This window comes from Polypterus senegalus, chromosome 4 (assembly GCF_016835505.1).
Source record: "Polypterus senegalus isolate Bchr_013 chromosome 4, ASM1683550v1, whole genome shotgun sequence".
NCBI classification, from domain to species: Eukaryota; Metazoa; Chordata; class Cladistia; order Polypteriformes; family Polypteridae; genus Polypterus; species Polypterus senegalus.
The window spans coordinates 68,619,587-68,639,473 of record NC_053157.1 but is presented as its reverse complement, the minus strand read 5'-3'; the positions used below and the strand labels follow the sequence as shown (position 1 = coordinate 68,639,473).

Genomic DNA, 19,887 nt, shown 5'->3' with positions numbered 1-19,887 from the left:
TAGAATTCATGGTTCCATCTATCACAGCAAGCCTTCCAGGTCCTGAAGCAGCAAAACAACCCCAGACCATCACACTACGACCACCATATTTTACTGTTGGTATGATGTTCTTTATCTGAAATGCTGTGTTCCTTTTACGCCAGATGTAACAGGACATTTGCCTTCCAAAAAGTTCAACTTTTGTCTCATCAGTCCACAAGGTATTTTCCCAAAAGTCTTGGCAATCATTGAGATGTTTCTTAGCAAAATTGAGACGAGCCCTAATGTTCTTTTTGCTTAACAGTGGTTTGCGTCTTGGAAATCTGCCATGCAGGCCGTTTTTGCCCAGTTTCCCATTTTATGTTTACTTGTGTTATATTTGACTAATGGTTAAATGTGTTTGATGATCAGAAACATTTTGTGTGACAAACATGCAAAAGAATAAGAAATCAGGAGGGGGGCAAATAGTTTTTCACACCACTGTATGTGTTCATAATTTAAAGTCAACGGCAACTTCTTACGTTTAGAAACTACTGGCAGAGACTTTACTGTGTAGTCTTTTGTAGCACTTTATTTTAGAACCAGAGGTCCACAAGTGTCACTAATATTTGTATAATGTGTAATGGTAAGAAAGCAAACATTTACATGTTTTTAAATGTTGACCCCTTTTGTCATCACTGGCTGTCCCATCCCTCATCTGTACTAAGTCTAATAGTCTCTATCAATGTCTCTGCTATCATTTGCTGAGAATGTATTTGTTTTGCATATGACTGGATTCTGTAATTGCAGATACTCCTTGCTGCGCTGGAACCATGAACACAACTTCTTTGTATTTCCTGTCTTACTGTGCTTTCATCAATACATGTTTAATTGTACATTATTAAATTGGATGGCCTGTGGAATAACTGAATCCATGTACTGTCTACAGCAAGGGGGCAGGGGGAATTGGGGTACAATGACATTGCTGCAGGTCTCTGTATTATTACAGGAGTAAGTGCCAGTGAAGGTATTTGATTATCTTATGATGGATGATTTAAAGCTGATTCATTCAATGTTGAATTAAAATTGTTACAAATCACAACACTGTTGTGTCTCATCATAACATGGACTTGAATAAATATCTACGATGATGAAACAGTCAAGTTATTAACACTATCCTCAGTCATTCTCTCTCTACCATATTCTGAACAGTGACTTGGCATTTGTTAAAAAAATAATAGATTTTATTCTGTTTCAATGTGGCTTACCTCTACTACGTTTAATAGGTGTGGGTGAATTATAGCGTTTTGTTTCAATGATTAGTGGCTTTTTCAAGAATACAACGTTTTGCATTAATAAAAAATGTATCATCATCAGTAATAAAAAAGCACATGAACTAAAACAATGCTAAAAGAAAAAATATCCTGAAGAAGGTGTAAAGAAAGGATCAAAACAGTTGACAACCTAACTGTTGCATCTTGAACCCTTAAATACAAGAAAGAAAAAAAAACTGTAAAAATAATGCATACAGACAAATGCGCCTTGCTAAGTTACAGTATGTGTGCATATGTGAGATGATATGTGATGTGCAATGATTTGTTTCATTTGTCCTCTGTATGAATGCTGATGCATTTGTTAACCATTTCATAGCACTGTTAGTCTTTACAAACATTTTAGTTTCCGACCAAAGTTACACAAGCAGTGGCAAAGTCTAAAGTCCTTCAGCTATTTTGGACCTTGCTCTGTCACATTGCCTTGGTGGCTGAAAGTTGAGTTCTGTGTTCTAAGGCTGACTGGGCACTTGGAAAACTTGAAAAGCAACTAAAAGATAACACTCTTTTTTATCTTATTAGGCAATAATTTGAAAGTAAAACAATTTGTAACATTAAGTAGTGCTATTCAATGTAATCAAACAATAAGTTGTTTTTGCCATTCATGTTTGTTGGTGTTGTTTTATTGCTTTTATATATTATTGAGTGGATAAGTGTTGATGTTTCAGGACTACAGGTTCCTATGTTTGAATTCAGGGCTAATTACACTCTGAGTGAATTTTGTACCTTGTCCCGGACTGTATGTGAATTTTTATGGAGAACTCCATTTTCCTTCTTGATTGCACAGATCTATGGAGGTTACATTGACTGACTCGTCTATTGTGAGTAAGTTAAGTGTGTACGCAAGTACAGACAGTGATAGATTGGTCCAGGTAAGTACCTATTTTGCAGTGGATGTTAGTATAATTGTCTACCACAAGACCCTTTTTCTGGGATGATAAACTATTCAGCAGTAAAAAATACAGAAATGCAAAAGTGTTATATCTTTTGCTGTGAACAGTCACACTACAAGACTTTACCAAAATTTTTCAGTTGTAGCCTTCATTTACATAATCTTACCAAATTGTGAACAATCATGGCATGTGTCCATGACCATCAGGTGTGCAGTGTGGCATCCCTGACACATTCATAGCACTTTGCAAAGCAAAAATCATAGGAAGCAGAATTCTTGGTGTGCAAGAGTCGACTCCTGAATACATACAACCCTGTTGTCCATAACAATCAAATGTAATGTCTCCAGGTTTTAAAAGTTTCTCCATGTTGCATGTTTAGTTTCACATTGTGCCAACCTAATTCTATCTCCAGTGTCCACCTTGTTGATTGACAGGCAAAACATGTTGACCTTTTGATATGTTTATGATCCCAATAAGAAAATTTAAATTGTGCCGAGAAGTCATGAGGAAATTGTTTAACCCATCATCCCTAGTAATTTGTGGCTGTGTAATCTGGCATCCTCAAGGCAGTGATATCCAGCAAATGTGATATACTCTTTGACTTGAAATTAAATATTTGGACGCTAGCCTTATTTTTTTCTACCACCTACATTTAAGAAATAACAGCAAACCTGGGGGATCCATGTCACTCAGATTTTGCAGCTCTTAATAGTTTTGTAAAAGCTTTCATATGATGCTAGTTTGTACCTTTTTGGCTAGAGATACAGCTGGTGTTCTGTATATGTGTTAAATACCAAGTCCTTGTAATCTATCCACATAACTGGTGCTACATTTCTCAAGACATGGCGATAGATAGATTGCATTATTTGAGAAATCGTCTTTGGTTAAATTAAATGGGAAAAGGGAAATTCTTATCTGTTAGGAGATTGGGTACATTGACCGCCACCTATTTTACTATCTGGGTTGATTTAGAATGAAAACTTTTTTGGTATTGGGGGATATTCTGGGTGGTGAAGACATAGGAAATACAACTGGAAGGGCATGTTAAATTAGATCAAATTAAGTCTTAGCAAATGATTAATTGATAGATTAATAGATCATGAATGATCAGTATCTTTATATCAATACTATGTTGTGGCACAATTAATGTGCACAGAATTCAGAAGAAATTGCCTGTTTCAGTTTTTCATCAGATAGGAAAGTTTGGTTCTGATATACAATTATTAATGGACGTGAGAAAATAACAACTTTCTCTGTTACTGAAATTTTATAAAGGACTCTTGCTGTCTTGGAATTCCACTTTTTGCAGAGTTCCATCTTAATCCACATTGCTAATAGATGAACTGATAGTTTATAACTCTATTTTACATGTCCTTTGCCACATAGATCTAGTTTTGTTACTCTCTTGATTTGGCATGGAATTATGGTGTTTTTATTCTCAATTATCTGAACATGGCAAAATGATTTTTAAAGACACTGCTGCTGTTGCCTCAATTTTAGGAATAAGATCTTTGAGAAGTGTAAATTGTTATTTCTCCTTTGTAATTAAAGATTTTGTCAAGTTTACTGGGACCCTTTTGAAAATACAGAAAATAATCACTCTTTTCCTGACCTAGAAGTGAGCTCAATTGCAATACAGATTGAGTAGATAACAATTCTGTTTTATAAGTCTGAAAAGTGTTCAGTCTTTAGGTCATTATCAAAGAAAAACTTGCATTAGTATTGAATCCAGCCTCTTCATTTTATGAATCCAAAAACAACTTTGCAACTGCCCTGGAGGGAAAAACTGCAAGTGGCAAAAAAATGGTGGGCCAACATTAAAGAATTTTTACAGACCTCTGAAGAAAAAAAAAAGAGAGTGAGACTTTTTAAAATTATTTAAATATTAGTATTACTGTATTATTTTAGGGCATGCTAATAATGATGTATAGGACACTATACACTACATACTACATACTGATGTAAGGCATTACTTAACATACATGGATCCCTGAATGAACCTATCGGGTGTGTTAGTGGTCTAGGGGAGGTTAAAGTCTAAATGTCTAAAGTTGAACCTGGGCATGGCGGTAAGGTTTTGGATCCCCAAAAGGTCAGTTTCTGGGTAATATAATTATTCTAGGGGTTCTTGCAAATTAGGATATTAACAATGATGGCTATAATGTTATTACAGTGTTGGAAGTTTATTACTAAATGGAAAGCATGTAATGGCCATTGTGTTTTTCCCAATTGCCAGCTCATTTTGTAAAGCAACTCAAATTACTGTATAAATTGCAAATGCAGTAGGTATAACCTTCTCAGTTAGTATAATGAACATTTGTGGTTGATGCCCTATAAATAAACACTGGCATTTGGTTGAATAAAACACTTTTATTGTACATGCCTAAAAGTTGGCTTTGAGTAGTAGGGGATGCCCAGCATATTGCCAGGGCAATGGGCTCGTGGACTTGAGAGAGACAGAATGCTATGCATAGGTATTGAAACTGACAAAAAAACAACCTATAAAATCATTCCAAAGCCAACAAAAATATTACACAACTGTATAAAGCGATACATTAGATCCAAGACAAATCATACTATGGGGCTGCAATACAATTCTGACTGATCATGTAATCAACATTCCTAAACATGCATTCCAGTAGCATAGAAATTGTACAGCAGGGGTGTCAAACTCAACTCCTGGAGGGCCACAGAAAATGATTACTAATTAAACACACATTTTTGGCTTAATTTTAGTTTTCTTGTTTGTTAAGGTTTCAAAACCAGCTTTTAACTAATTTCATATCACATCCCCTTTGTCTCTCTTAGCATTAAGTTTTTGATATGTCTGTTCATCTTGCTACTTGCAGACTTTGGAACAGTATGTTAAAAATAAGCCTTTGATGACTCTGCAATTGCCTATAAAGGCACACTTAACCACATCTTCCTAAAGAGAACTGTCTGCACACAGTGATTCCAAATTGCACTTAACTGATACACAGTAGGTGTACATGAATGAAAAACTATACAAAGTTTTATCAACTACCTAAGATGATCACAAGCATTATAACTTAGTAAACAGTAAAGTTACATTCTATAACTATAATAACTACACCTTCTATATCTAAAATAATCATTACGTAAAAGGATGTGGTCAGAACAAGCTGGAGTAATACAAAAGCACAATAAACTGACACAAAAATCGTAGCAGAGAACAGTGTTGTAATATTCATAAGAGTTTGGCAGTAACACAAAAAATAAATGGAAAACTTAAAGAATACCTTACTGTATGGCTGTGTCAGTAAGGAAGAAATAAACATACATACAAACACAGCCTACAGTGGTCATACTGTTACATCCTTAGAAAAGCAACCATAATCAAGTGTATTGTCAGATGTTTATTACTCAGTGACAATTCTTGCAAAGCTCTAATATATAATACAAGGGCTCATTATATTTTGGAAAGCAGTCATGGACCTGCTGTTGATAAGTTTCTTTAATTGTGTGATTGTTTCTTTTTACAGATAAATATCTAAGACCAAGGATGTTCTCAAGCGTTTACAGAAATGAAAGGGCAGTCTATGTATTTAGTCGATCAATATAAATATTTGACGAAATTCATGGATAACAGACTGACATTTGATTATAATATGGAACAGATCTGTATTGTAAGAGGTAAAAACAGTTGTTTCTAAAACCGGGTTATTTTATGATAGACGTCACTATTCTTCTATTTATAAGCCCTTTATTGAATCTGTTGTTACATTTGCTTTTATATGTTGGTTTTGGAATCTTGGTATAAACAGCAAAACATGTTTGAATAAAATTGTCAAAATTATCAGTAAAATTATTGGTTTGCATTAACTCTTTCACTGTGTTCTTTCAAAAACAAGATGAAAAGAAGGCTAACTCTATTTTAACAGACAATAGCCATCATCTGTTATCAGCTGCTATCAGACTGCAGATTTAGGTTTTCAAAGGTACACATGAACAAATTTTAAAATTATTTTGTCTCCAGAGCAATAAGCATTAGCTGTAGGGATCCTGCAGAGTTCTTATTGTGTAATGTTCTTTATTCTTATAATTGTTTGTAGAAGTCTTACGAGTGTGTGTACTGATTTTAACAATGGTTGTCATATGTTACTTTATTTTTATTGTATTTTTGTAACAATGCCTTATGTTTTGTGCTCCCCTGTTGTAAGCAAACTTCCCCCTGGGATAATCAAAGTCTATGACTTGACCTAATTAACTTTTTATTACTTAAGTCAGTAGAACATGGATTGCTGACAAAATTCATAGATTTGTTATCATATCTGCAAGTTTGCGCGTGAAGATGTCCTTAGTCAGAGTTATGGTTGAACACCAATATTAGTGTCTAAGCAATGTCTAATTAAGTCTTCAAAGAACCTCTGAAAATAAAACCAGTTAACGCAAATATCATGCAGGTAAAGCCCTTTTTTACATTTTTTCCACTTACCTCTGTTTGAATCATTCCATGCCGCTGAAGTCTCATGGTGCGTACTACATCAGAAATGTCAAACTTAAGAGATAAAAAGAAATGTAAGCCAAACTTGTAATCACAGTGTATATGTAAATAAATCAAAATAGTAACATAATAATAACATAACACATCTTCAGGGGTACTTAATTCAACTCAGGGTTACTGGAAGCTGGAGCCTGCCCCTGTAGCATGAGGAACAAGACATAAAATAACCTATGAGCCCATCCGATGGGCACACCCAAAGCAATATGGGGTGAGTTTACAAATTTAACATGTGCATCTATAATGCAGGACTCTAATCAAGTATGTTGAATCTGTGAAAAGCATAACTATTCACCATGCCACCATGACCAGTCACAAACAGACTAATGTAGTCACAGTTGTACTTCACATAATGTATGTGAAAATATATTCAGAAAACATTAAAGACAAGAATGCCAGTATTAAATGATTTACTTTAAGTTCATCAGTTTTGTTTAGCTGTTCCCTCTCTTCTTGTATAATTATCACATTACCACATATTACAATAAACGGAGCATAAACAGAAAGCATAAACTCTTTGAAAAATGTCAGAGTTGCAGAGCAATGCAACAATCATGGATATATTTCACACTACAAATATTTAATTTAGTGATCTGAACCTTTTCGTTTTTGGGTTAGTTTAATGTAGCGTTTTTTCCAAAGCTGACATATAAATTAATTTCTATTAAAAGTTCCAGATATCTTTTTATTTTAAAAGTTTGAATTTCTTCCTGTCCTTAACGTCTTGACACAATCACAATTTTAGTTTTATTGTTGTCTTTACTAAGTAATGATCATCATTTATTTTTATGTGAATTTACATACATACCGCATATTACTTATTATAAGTAAGGTGGCTTTTTTATTGTTGCTACCCAATAAATACTACATAACAAATAATGGCCAGATGTTGGCCACAGTTTTAGACATTAAATCTGATCAGGAAGCTGATACTTCAGATATTACAGGATCTATAATTATATATTAACATAATTATAAGGTTTTCAACTGCTTTCACATAGTTTTCAGTATTTAAAAAATAGCTAACTTGAATGAAATTTTTTCTACTATAATTAAATGCTTATTCTGTACCTGCAACATAGAATACTGAATTATGTGGAAGTTATTCATTAAGATAAAACTGTTGTACTAAAGTATTACTCAAACCACAAATTATAATTCTTTTACCTGTTAATTACCCCATGTGTTTTGTAGTGACAAAATCCTCATGTCTTTATGGAGAATAGAGATAAAGATGTTTATGATAGAATATGCTTCTGTAGTGACTAATGCAGTAAGATGGCAAAGAAAAGTCTTGCGTTACTCCTGATGCATAATCCACACGTCAGGTATCCAGACATATGCTTGGATATTTTTGAACATGCTCCCCTTCCCCTCATTAGTCTTCAAGTGAAAAGCTCAATCCTATATGAATGCTTTATCTGTTTACACCCTATACTGATTTTTCAAGAAGTATTTATTTAACAATATTTTAGTAAGAAATGTATTGTGTTCTGCACATTGTGAGCATATGACTGGATAACTGACATGCAGATTATGCAACACAAATAACGTGAGACTTTTTGTTCCCAAATAGATGTTTTTGATATCGTTTGCCATTGCACTGCATTGGACACCGTAGAGACCTCTTCTATTATTAATTTTTCGTAATTATATTATCCATTAAAACATGATGAAAATTTTTACTTGGTTATCACTAAAAACACATAGAGCAAGTAGCACGTTAAAAAAATTGGACAGAGTATTTCTTGAAAAATTTATTTAAATTGCCATTTGCTTGTAAATAGCATCTGAATGAGAACCTGAGTAGATGAAAAACAGCCTTCTTAATAACTCCATTTGTTGAGTTTTATTTTATATGGCTTATCATGTTAAAAAGGCTAGGAACGTGAAGGACTGACCTCTTTTTTTTGTTATCTTTTGCAGTCTGCAACATATCATCTAAAGGTGCAGACTTTTAAAAAATAATGTTTATTGAAATATTTTACCACTAATAAATTCTAAACATTAAAGTTAGCTAAATACTTACATCACCATCTTTGCTGATTAATGCTAGGACCACATCTATGCAAATGAGGGTTCCAGATCGACCAATACCAGCACTGCAGTGAGTAATAATTGGTCCTGATTTGTGAATATGTCTCATGTAAGAAATGAAAGTGAGTAACTGTTCTGGTTGTGTGGGAGTACCGTGGTCTGGCCAACCAGTGAAGTTCAGATGGGTTACATGTTGAGTTTCACCTGTCTGAAATGAAAAATTATACAAATGAGGTTTTCTTCTTTTAGTAGACATTAAAGGTTATTATTCACTACTACTTTCATTTTTAAGTGTAACTTCAAAATCTCTACTACTAACACATCATATGATTGAAAATATTAATCTTAACTAAAGCTGAGTAACATTTTCATAATTACTACAGTATATCCTATGAATAAATGTATTACGTTTTATAGGTAACAGTTATGCAGTCTTGACATATATAGCAATACAATATATACACATGCAAGTACACCATACATAAATAAGTTATAAACAAAAGTATAGAAAAAAAACAAGTCAAAGCAATCAAAATCACAGCAAAATACAATCATTAAAACTTGGGCAGCTACAGTACTACATTTTTGGTCACCATGTGTTTAGTGTAGGGCACAACATATTCTTCATCAATAGATGACCATGAACTGAAACAGAATGCCTAATAATGTTACTTACAAGACATATAGACAGAACCATTATCATGAAGAAATATATACTTTGACTAAAGTTTGGTTGAAAAGGCTTACCAGAAGAAAAGAAAATTTAACAGGCAACCAGCACAAAGATATGCACGAAGCAATTTTATGCTCCCATAGTTTAGGGTGTGTTACGATATTCTGTACATGGTATAAATGGGTTAGTACTTTGTTTGAAGCACCAAAGAGCAGAACATTAGAATAATGAAGATGAGTGGTGACAAAAGCACAAATAAGTATTTATCAGTGGCAGAAAGTCTAGTCTGCAAGATGATCCTCAGCTGAAAGAATTCTAACATACTGTGTGTCTCAAATGACAAATTAAAAGATAAGCTGACACATAAGTTACTTGCCACTGATGAAGGAGAGATGATGCCACTATTAAAATCAACATTAAAATTACGAACAGATAGCATTACAAAAAAAATGTTAAACTAAAAATGTTAAATAAACCAATTGCATTAATTTATTAGTGATAGGTCCTTATAAGAGTGTTTTGGGATTATGGCATTAGCTATTAGCATTAACTATGGCAAAGATACTTTGCAGTATAAAATGCTTATAAAAGTAATAATAATATCATTATAAAATACTAATAAGTAATAATATTAAAAGAGAAGTATTAGTATAAACTAATGTGTTTGTGGTTTAGGCAATATGAAACATATTGTGGAACATGATCAGGGTAAACAAACTTTTATTGTGGGTCAAATTGTCAATAAGTACTCATAGAGTGGACTATATAAAAAAAAGGTGTACTGAAGATCTCATGCAAGGACAAACATTAACTATAAAAATACCTGCTCCAAGAATTAGTTTAGTTATAAAATGTTCTATTCAAAGCTATTAAGAGCAATGCTCAAATACCAATAACACAGATTTTTCTATAACATTTTGTTTTAGTCATGACCATGAAACTACTTGCTTCTGCACAAACTACTAATAAAATCTCAGATGCCAGACGTTGCAACAATAATTCATTACAAAGGTTTGCATCTGTTAGTATATTTCTATATTTGGTTTTAGTAATATTCATTTCTGAAAATACCCACTTGCAACTGTATGTGCTGACAAAAAATAATGCCTGTGTATATCATGCTTGCAGAGCCTTGGAAACAAAACCTAAAGAAATGTACTGATAGAAATCAAGCAAAAAAAAAAAAAAAAATGGATTTCAATTAATTGTCCACATTACAAGCAAAAATAGTTGAAAACACAGCAAAAAATGTCTTGCAGCACCAAGAATCCTGAAGGCGAGATTCAAATTCACCATAAACTATTTCAGTTGCATATTTGGCGAACTTAATACTTATGTCTGAACAGTATTTTATTTTGGAAATGCCTATTGTAAATCACTCAGATTATTGGAAAGTTTGTAAAATGGTGGAAAAGATAAAATAATTGTACTGCTGAAATTAACTCATCTGGAGAGCCATAATTATCCTCCTCTTCTGGCAAAAAATGCACAAATTGGCTTACTGCCTTAAATACATTTTACTCCTAAGTACAGTAATAGTTTACCAGTTGATCCACTACTGGAAAACCCTTTCCTTTTTTAAGGAACTACCTTCTTTCTCATTTTTAAGCTGTGCTCTATTTATTGATTTATGCACAAGCCAGAGTTATGCCCAAAGTTCTGTTTTCAGGAGTGCTGCTGCCAAGGAAATTCATCATTGATGAAATCGGCAATGTACAAACCCACACTCTTTAAAAATCCACACGCTGGCCAAAGGCAAGCAAGCAGCTAAAACATATACACTCATGCTATGTAGCAGTTCTATTTATATGTTAAAAGTTTGGATTCTGTCTCAAAAAGAATTGTATTGAGAGTAAAATAAGTAGTGACATTAAACAAAATATCAGATTTTCAACCCATTAATATTTTGTGTTGATCTCTCTTTTTTATTTTTTCTATCCTAAAACAAATATTTGGATAAGTCTCTTGTAATTAAACCCAATTGACGATGTTCTGGATTTAAAAAAAATGCAGTTTTGATTGCCCCAATAATAGGAAAGGCAAAAACATCAGGATGAAACTTCAATGAATCAAGCATGTAAAAACAAGAAACAAGTGACATACCTGAACATTTTTCACTTCAATAAGCCGAATAACAAAGTTGTCCAAATGTTGATCCTTTAACAACATAATCTGTAATCGGTCATCCACCATTGCTGCAGTCCTACAGGTGTCAGGCCAGTAGCGCTGACATTTAACTTTTCCACTTTCCACTTCTTGAGTCATCATTGCAATGACATTAGACTTTTGTTCCCAAACCATTTGCCAAAAATCAGCTAATGTGTTAGGAAGAGGTCCTTGGCACGCAATATATAAAAACTCTTCATCTTTCACTGACATTTTAATAAAACTGGCATTGATGTAGCCTCCGTTTTCTCCTAAATGAACTCTAGTAGCATCAACTGCGAAATTAAAAAAAAAAAAGAAAAAATGTTTATCAGCACATTATATTTTGAGATGTAGTTGGGGTTTGGTTCCAACTACATACAACAGAGATGTCAAATTTTAGTACACAAGTACTACATGCTCACAAAATGTATTACATTTTAAACACTGCTAAATTAAGACTATTACATTAAAACTGAATTGTCATCTAACCAAATGTTAACAAAATCTTTTATTAAAACAACTTACAAGGGAGAATGTTCTTGTATCTGTTCTTCTTCTTGTTTTCTTTGGTCTGTCCTATTAGGCAGTCATCTAATGGTTGCAAATTCTGCAGATTCTAAAAAAAAAATGGAATACAAAAAACATCATTTAGATTATGGAAATACTCCTGTAATATACTGCTTTCAACCTACCACACACCAATAAACATCTATAAGTAGAGAAATCTATTTGTAAAGAATTTTGTGAAATACAGTAGCTGCTCTATCATTTTTATGAACATTTTACACCATATACAACAGACGATAATTAGAAACAAGCATGCATTCTTTAATTCTCATTTGGGTTATTACCATTTTATTTTACAATAAATGTATTCTCTTCCTCTTCTTACATACAGTATTAACTAAACTCATTCACTTGCTCACAAAATAAATAGTATTATGGCAGGATCAACTGCAGTAGTGTTGGACTGATACTAAAAGTTTGACATTGTTGTTAATACTGGCTTTCAGACCTCAGTACTGGTACCAAAACTTAAGTATAGAAAGGACGACTCCAAAAACCCCAGTTGTACTTCAGCCCCCCCGGTGCACCACACAATTGCTCGCCTCCCTGGTCCTCCACGCCATTGTGCCACACTATCCCTCTTAATAGCCGTGCAATCCCAAATGTATTGAAGGCTCGGTCGCCTGTGAAGTACAGATCATGTCAAAATACTTGGTTTGCGGGGATCCCCCATGAACTCCATATTTTCTTGAAGTGATTTAGTGTCTCTGTAAACTTCAAATTTTGTCAAAGCTTGTAGTTTCATTTAGTTAAGTCTATGAAATGGAGATTTCAACACCATCACAATGGTGAGTGTTGAGTGGGGGTTGTGAGGGTGTGGGATTGAGACGAAAGCTGATGTTTACTGTATTGAAAAACCTGAAATGTTAGTAACTGTACCATTTTATGATTTGTGGTTTTCTGTGCTTTTTCAGTAAAGGCATACAGCAAAACCCTAACTGGCAGGGTTTTTTTAACCAAAAACAACAAAGAGTTTGACAGAAGGTTTAGGTAAATTGACTTGTTTACAGTGCATCCGGAAAGTATTCACAGCGCATCACTTTTTCCACATTTTGTTATGTTACAGCCTTATTCCAAAATGTATTAAATTCATTTTTTTCCTCAGAATTCTACCCACAACACCCATTAATGACAACCTGAAAAAAGATTACTTAAGGTTTTTGCGAATTTATTAAAAATAAAAAAATTGAGAAAGCATGTGCACATAAGTATTCACAGCCTTTCCCATGAAGCTCAAAATTGAACTCAGGTGCATCCTGTTTCCCCTGATCATCCTTGAGATGTTTCTGCAGCTTAACTGGAGTCCACCTGTGGTAAATTCAGTTGATTGGACATGATTTGGAAAGGCACACACCTCTCTATATAAGATCCCACAGTTGACAGTTCATGTCAGAGCACAAACCAAGCATGAAGTCAAAGGAATTGTCTGTAGACCTCCAAGACAGGATTGTCTCGAGGCACAAATCTGGGGAAGGTTACAGAAAAATGTCTGCTGCTTTGAAGGTCCCAATGAGCCCAGTGGCCTCCATCATCCGTAAGTGGAAGAAGTTTGAAACCACCAGGACTCTTCCTAGAGCTGGCCGGCCATCTAAACTGAGCGATCGGGGGAGAAGAGCCTTAGTCAGGGAGGTGACCAATGGTCACTGTGTCAGAGCTCTAGAGGTCCTCTGTGGAGAGAGGAGAACCTTCCAGAAGGACAACCATCTCTGCAGCAATCCACCAATCAGGCCTGTATGGTAGAGTGGCCAGACGGAAGCTACTCCTTAGTAAAAGGCACATGGCAGCCTGCCTGGAGTTTGCCAAAAGGCACCTGAAGGACTCTCGGACCATGAGAAACAAAATTCTCTGGTCTTGTGAGACAAAGATTGAACTCTTTGGTGTGAATGCCAGGCGTCACGTTTGGAGGAAACCAGGCACTGCTCATCACCAGGCCAATACCATCCCTACAGTGAAGCATAGTGGTGGCAGCATCATGCTGTGGGGATGTTTTTCAGTGGCAGGAACTGGGAGACTAGTCAGGATAAAGGGAAATATGACTGCAGCAATGTACAGAGACATCCTTGATGAAAACCTGCTCCAGAGCGCTCTTGACCTCAGACTGTGACGGTTCATCTTTCAGCAGGACAACGACCCTAAGCACACAGCCAAGATATCAAAGGAGTGGCTTTAGGACAACTCTGTGAATGTCCTTGAGTGGCCCAGCCAGAGCCCAGACTTGAATCCGATTGAACATCTCTGGAGAGATCTTAAAATGGCTGTGCACCGACACTTCCCATCCAACCTGATGGAGCTTGAGAGGTGCTGCAAAGAGGAATGGGCGAAACTGGCCAAGGATAGGTGTGCCAAGCTTGTGGCATCATATTCAAAAAGACTTGAGGTTGTAATTGCTGCCAAAGGTGCATCGACAAAGTATTGAGCAAAGGCTGTGAATACTTATGTACATGTGATTTCTCCGTTTTTTTATTTTTAATAAATATGCAAAAACCTCAAATAAACTTTTTTCACATTGTCATTATGGGGTGTTGTGTGTAGAATTCTGAGGATAAAAATGAATTTAATCCATTTTGGAATAAGGCTGTAACATAACAAAATGTGGAAAAAGCACAATGTAATAAAGTAAAGATATAGATGGCACACATTTATTTATTTCCTGGACTGAGCTAATTTTATGAATGTTGTTTGGTACAAGATGTGCTCCAATTGCTGTGGACTGTTTGTAATCAATCATCTCACGAAGGAACATTAAAAAAAAAAAAGTGTTTAGCTCTAAATGTTGCTTTAACATTTGGTTTGTTTTTACTGTGTGCAGAGGGTGCAGACCTTTAAATATCTGGGAGTGCAGCTGGATGACAAATTGGACTGGACTGCCAATACTGATGCTCTATGTAAGAAAGGTCAGAGCAGACTATACTTTCCTAGAAGGTTGGCATCCTTCAACATCTGCAGTAAGATGCTGCAGATGTTCTACCAGAAGGTTGTGGCGAGTGCCCTCTTCTACGCGGTGGTGTGCTGGGGTGGCAGCATAAAGATGAAAGACGCCTCACGCCTGGACAAACTTGTTAAGAAGGCAGGCTCTATTGTAGGATGAAAGTTGGACAGTTTAACATCTGTGGCAGAGTGACGGGCACTAAGCAAACTCCTGTCAATCATGAATAATCCACTGCATCCACTGAACAGTGTCATCTCCAGACAGAGGATTAGCTTCAGTGACAGACTTTTGTCACCGTCCTGCTCCACTGACAGACTGAGGAGATCGTTCCTCCCCCACACTATGCGACTCTTCAATTCCACCCGGGGGAGTAAATGCTAACATTCATTTTATTTTAACTTTTTTTACTATTTAATTTAATATTGTTTCTTTGTATCAGTATACTGCTGCTGGATTATGTGAATTTCCCCTTGGGATTAATAAAGTATCTATCTATCTATCTGACAACTGTCACCAGTTTTGAAGACTTTTACATGCCCAATGTAGGCAAAGGTTTACAGCATATGTGCCTTCAGGCATTTCAGTATGGACAGGGATGCTTTTGTCTTCAAAACTCCACTTTTAAATTAAAAACATGGTAGTGTGGACATAACCTAACTGTGAAGATGTTCAATATTTTATCCAATGTCCATACATCAACCACATGACCCATTTTCAATCCTGAATACACATTCCATTGTTTTCTACTAGTGATCTTATGTTTGTGACTCATTAATTGTCAAATATTCCCAATTTCATCAGACCTCAAAAAGCTATAAAATCCACAAAGCTTGTAATTCCATTTTAGGTATGACAGGCAGCGTGTGTACATTTTATAATTGCTGTAAATCTTATACTCTAAATGGTACCTATAAAATATAAATGTAATAACTTCAACGTCATTTGGTTATGGGAACTGTAAAGCAGTCTTGAACATACTGAAGTTTTGTAGAGCAAGTCTAAACAAGACAAAGTCAGAATCAATGTAAGAAATGTCAAGCCTACCTCAAACTCTTCTAAGGGGACATTCTGCTCCAACAAGCCCCTTAACATCCGAATAACAGACTTCAAGTTAGCTCCTGTAAACTGGCCATCAGGAATGACTTTGACAAGAGGCAGTGAAACAAGCTCATCAGGGCTAATTATGAGGTCATCTGTCAAAGCACAGGGCAAGTCAGTAACCATCTTGTCCTTTGCTCGTGTCATTTAGTACAACAGTACAATTAGTAAATAGTGTAAACAGGGTTGATGGATGGTGCTGAATTAATTCATTGACTTACCTTCATCCAAACCCTTGTTTTGAAAAGATTCAATTGGCAATTCATCACTCCCCCAAGTAATTTCATCTTCTTCTGTGTTTCCTGTGGGCATCTGTTGATAACTCCTTCAAAGCAGAATGTAAAGAAATAAACATGAGTGATGAGTACACTTCAAATGAAGCACATCAATTTTACACTTTTACTTCTTGGAAGAAAAAAAAAGTGACAAAACATTTCCTCTGAAATGCAATATAACATATGCAGGATGTCTGCATATCATGCAAAGTAAATACAGAAATATGACAGTGACCAAGATTAAAAACAAACAAACAAACAAAACAAAAACTATCAATTACAGGCTTTACAATTTAACATTTTTATGTCAGGTAGTGGTTGACTGGTCCTTATTGAGGTAAAGGTAGTAAAAAAAACACATAACTGAAAACAGGGTGTTCCATGCAAGTCTCCTTTCTTTGCCAAAAAATAGTCAATTTAGAACCAAAACTATGATTGAATTTAAATGATAGTATATTAGGATGTAGTGACATAAAACCTCAAAACCTGAGTTTGTACTAATAATATAAATCAACTGACAAGCATCTACCACTTACTAGTGAAACAGTCCTCAGATAAAATTACAGGTCTTAAAACAAATGACATAAGAAATTCATAATTACATTAGGTACACTGAACATGTACTAATGTTAATTCAAAATCTTGCCTGAAGAAGGGGCCTGAGTTGCCTCGAAAGCTTGCATATTGTAACCTTTTTAGTTAGCCAATAAAAGGTGTCATTTTGCTTGGCTTTTCTCTACATTCAAAAAGCAATAAATCAGAGTGTAGATGGATTTCAACAAAGACGCATATTTACTGCTCTACATGTGCTGAAACTTTTAAAGTTTATAAGATATCTTTGAACGAGGATTGCTTTGCCTACTATGTCAGATTAATAGATGAAAATATTAACTTTAATTTTATTTGGAACAGCAGCTAATATGACAAAAAATAAAATCAAAATGGTCTGAAAAAAGTCTACTTAATGTTAATAGCTGTGACTGCAAGTGAATAATATAATTATTTAAGGATAACTTAGTTTGTGCATGAAGTGTTTTTGTGTGCAGTGTATGTTAAGGAAGAAATATAGTATTGGTCATAGAAAACAGCATGAAGAGACAGATGAAACGGTTAACTAAAAAGACAAAGTGTTTCAGGTGGGGGATGGCTGATGTCATGTTCTTTCATGAACCCAGTAAGACTTAACAGTTGTCATGTACACAGTTTTCTACAAAAGGGTAAGAACTAAAATAAAGAAATACGGAGATGGAGAAGAATGTACTAGAATAAGACTTTTATTTGGGTATGTTATTTGAGTTTGTAAGCCAATAAACTGATCAGAGTGAAAAGTCAGATGTTGTAAGCCAATAAACCAATCACAGTAAATGACAATATGGTGAGTAAGCAATCATTCAGCACTGCACAAGTATGACTCTCTTTGTAATAGGGTGCTCCACCTTGATGAAGGGAAATTAAAGACACGTGAACAAGCTTCCTCCTGACTCAAAGAGGTCATAGTTGAGGTCAAAATTTCTTTCTTTAATGTATATCTAATTTATTTCTACCACATGACCTCATTTATAAAATAGACAACACTAAATTACTGACTGAGCAGTCAGCTTGCAGTTCTAGTAGCTCTGCATCACACACCATGCCATTCTTTGCAGTTACGATCTTAGTAAATTTAAATTGACAACAGAAAAGAAGGTTTAACATTTAACTGTAAAAAAGATGAACTCTACTAGTCATTCTCCTTGTTCAGCTGACAATTAAGATCAGTAGATTTTTTTTATCTCAAATGACTTGATTAGTGAATTAGCTGATCCCAAAAAACATTTTTTTCAGAACCTGCTTTTCTAAGCTTAAAGGCAATTTGGTTGTAATGTTCCTTTACGTCAGTACTACTCAACTTCAAGCACCTCAGGGGCCAAAAGCTGGGAATAACCTTGACTGTAGGGCTGCAATGCAAAACAAGTTAACATTTTCTGAGAGTTTTGGTGTTAGTTGCTCCCTAAAGACTTAAGTTAAAATGTTATAAAACAACAAATTTACTTAACACATTTTCTTTATTTTTGGGGTTAACTTTAATAAACAATTCCAAATTCAAAAGAATAATAAATGTAGAAATTAGTGAACATAAGATTTATCTTGTTGTAATCATAACATATCACTAGATAAACATTTAATTAACATTTACCTGAAAAGGAGAGTAAAATAAAAATCTTAAAAAATTATGAAATCTATTTAAAACTTTACAGCAATTTAGATCTATTAACATTTTTTTTAGACCTATTAACATTTTATTATCCAGTCTACTTTTGCTCTTTTAAATGCCTTCATATGTAAGATACATCTGAATACTGCCATGCTCCACCATAAATACAAACTAATACATTCAGGATGGTTATTACCATTCCCTCTTGTCTGCCATAAACAATTTATTGATACAATTGTAAATCTAAAAACAACATGTCAAAATGTATCTGATGAAAATGCAATTATGATTGATTACATACATACACAGCACCTGGTTCTATTGTGAAAAAATATGATCTGCAGTTAACTTTCAACGATAACTTGTATGTCCATTGAAGTGTATTTAATATAATACTATATACAAAATAAAAAAACACATACTGTAGACTTGTCTAATGTGAAGATTGGGATTGCATTTGCTGACCAATTTCTTTATTAAAGTTGATCTAAAGTTGTTGCAGCATGCTGACAGACAGTCAGTGAGGAGTTTGTCAGTGTGGGAATTACACTGTTTGAACTTGGTAATCTCCATTGCTGAAAATGCACTTTCGCACAAGTAACTGGATGCAGAACTGGTCAATTTTTTTTTTTTGCACAAGTTAGGGAAGCATCATACTCTCCGCCTGATACATAATGTATCTGGAAGTTTAAAACTGATTTCTCTTTATATTTAAGTTGTAAAATCCAGTTACTCTGCAAATCATTAAGCTAATTTTCAAACCTGGCTTTTGAAACAACAACCATTTCTGTGAGATCCAAAGCAGATTTTAATTCAGTACTGAATACATTTTCAACTGCACAAATCATTGGGATGAGTGGTTTTAGGTCAAAACGACCATTAAATTCCCTTGAAAGTTTAGCAAAATAATCTGTGAGCTCTGCCGGATGGAAGCAATGCTGTGCAGCTGACCTACTGAAACACTCAGGCATGGAAAATAAGTACAATCGTCTTGCTGAAGCTGTTATTGATAGAGAAGTAAATTTTCCTGTAAAGCCTAAACATTGCTAACAAGAACAGGGAGAACATTCTTGCTTTCTTGTAACTTCAGACTTACCAAGTTTAAATGCCCTGAGGTGTTAGTGAGAAAAGCAACATCCAGTATGAATTTTTCATCATTGTCATATGGCAGATCAGTGTGCTTTCTCTGCTGAATAAACTTGCATTATTGAGAGCAAATCAATAAACTTTAATAAAACGCCACCTCAGCTTAACCATCAGAC

General features: G+C 34.7%; 1 protein-coding gene across 3 annotated transcripts in view; it reads right to left on the bottom strand.

The window, feature by feature from the left end:
- Positions 1–19,887, bottom strand: part of ptpn13 (protein tyrosine phosphatase non-receptor type 13) — a 344,308-nt gene that overhangs the window by 2,235 nt on the left and 322,186 nt on the right. For all 3 annotated transcript variants that reach the window (XM_039750815.1, XM_039750816.1, XM_039750817.1), the window contains 6 exons: positions 16,378–16,481; positions 16,103–16,251; positions 12,088–12,178; positions 11,518–11,855; positions 8,734–8,949; positions 6,639–6,701 (listed from right to left, as the gene is read on the bottom strand). In XM_039750815.1, coding sequence (XP_039606749.1) covers positions 6,639–6,701; positions 8,734–8,949; positions 11,518–11,855; positions 12,088–12,178; positions 16,103–16,251; positions 16,378–16,481 — 961 coding nt within the window. The remainder of the gene's footprint in view (positions 1–6,638; positions 6,702–8,733; positions 8,950–11,517; positions 11,856–12,087; positions 12,179–16,102; positions 16,252–16,377; positions 16,482–19,887) is intronic.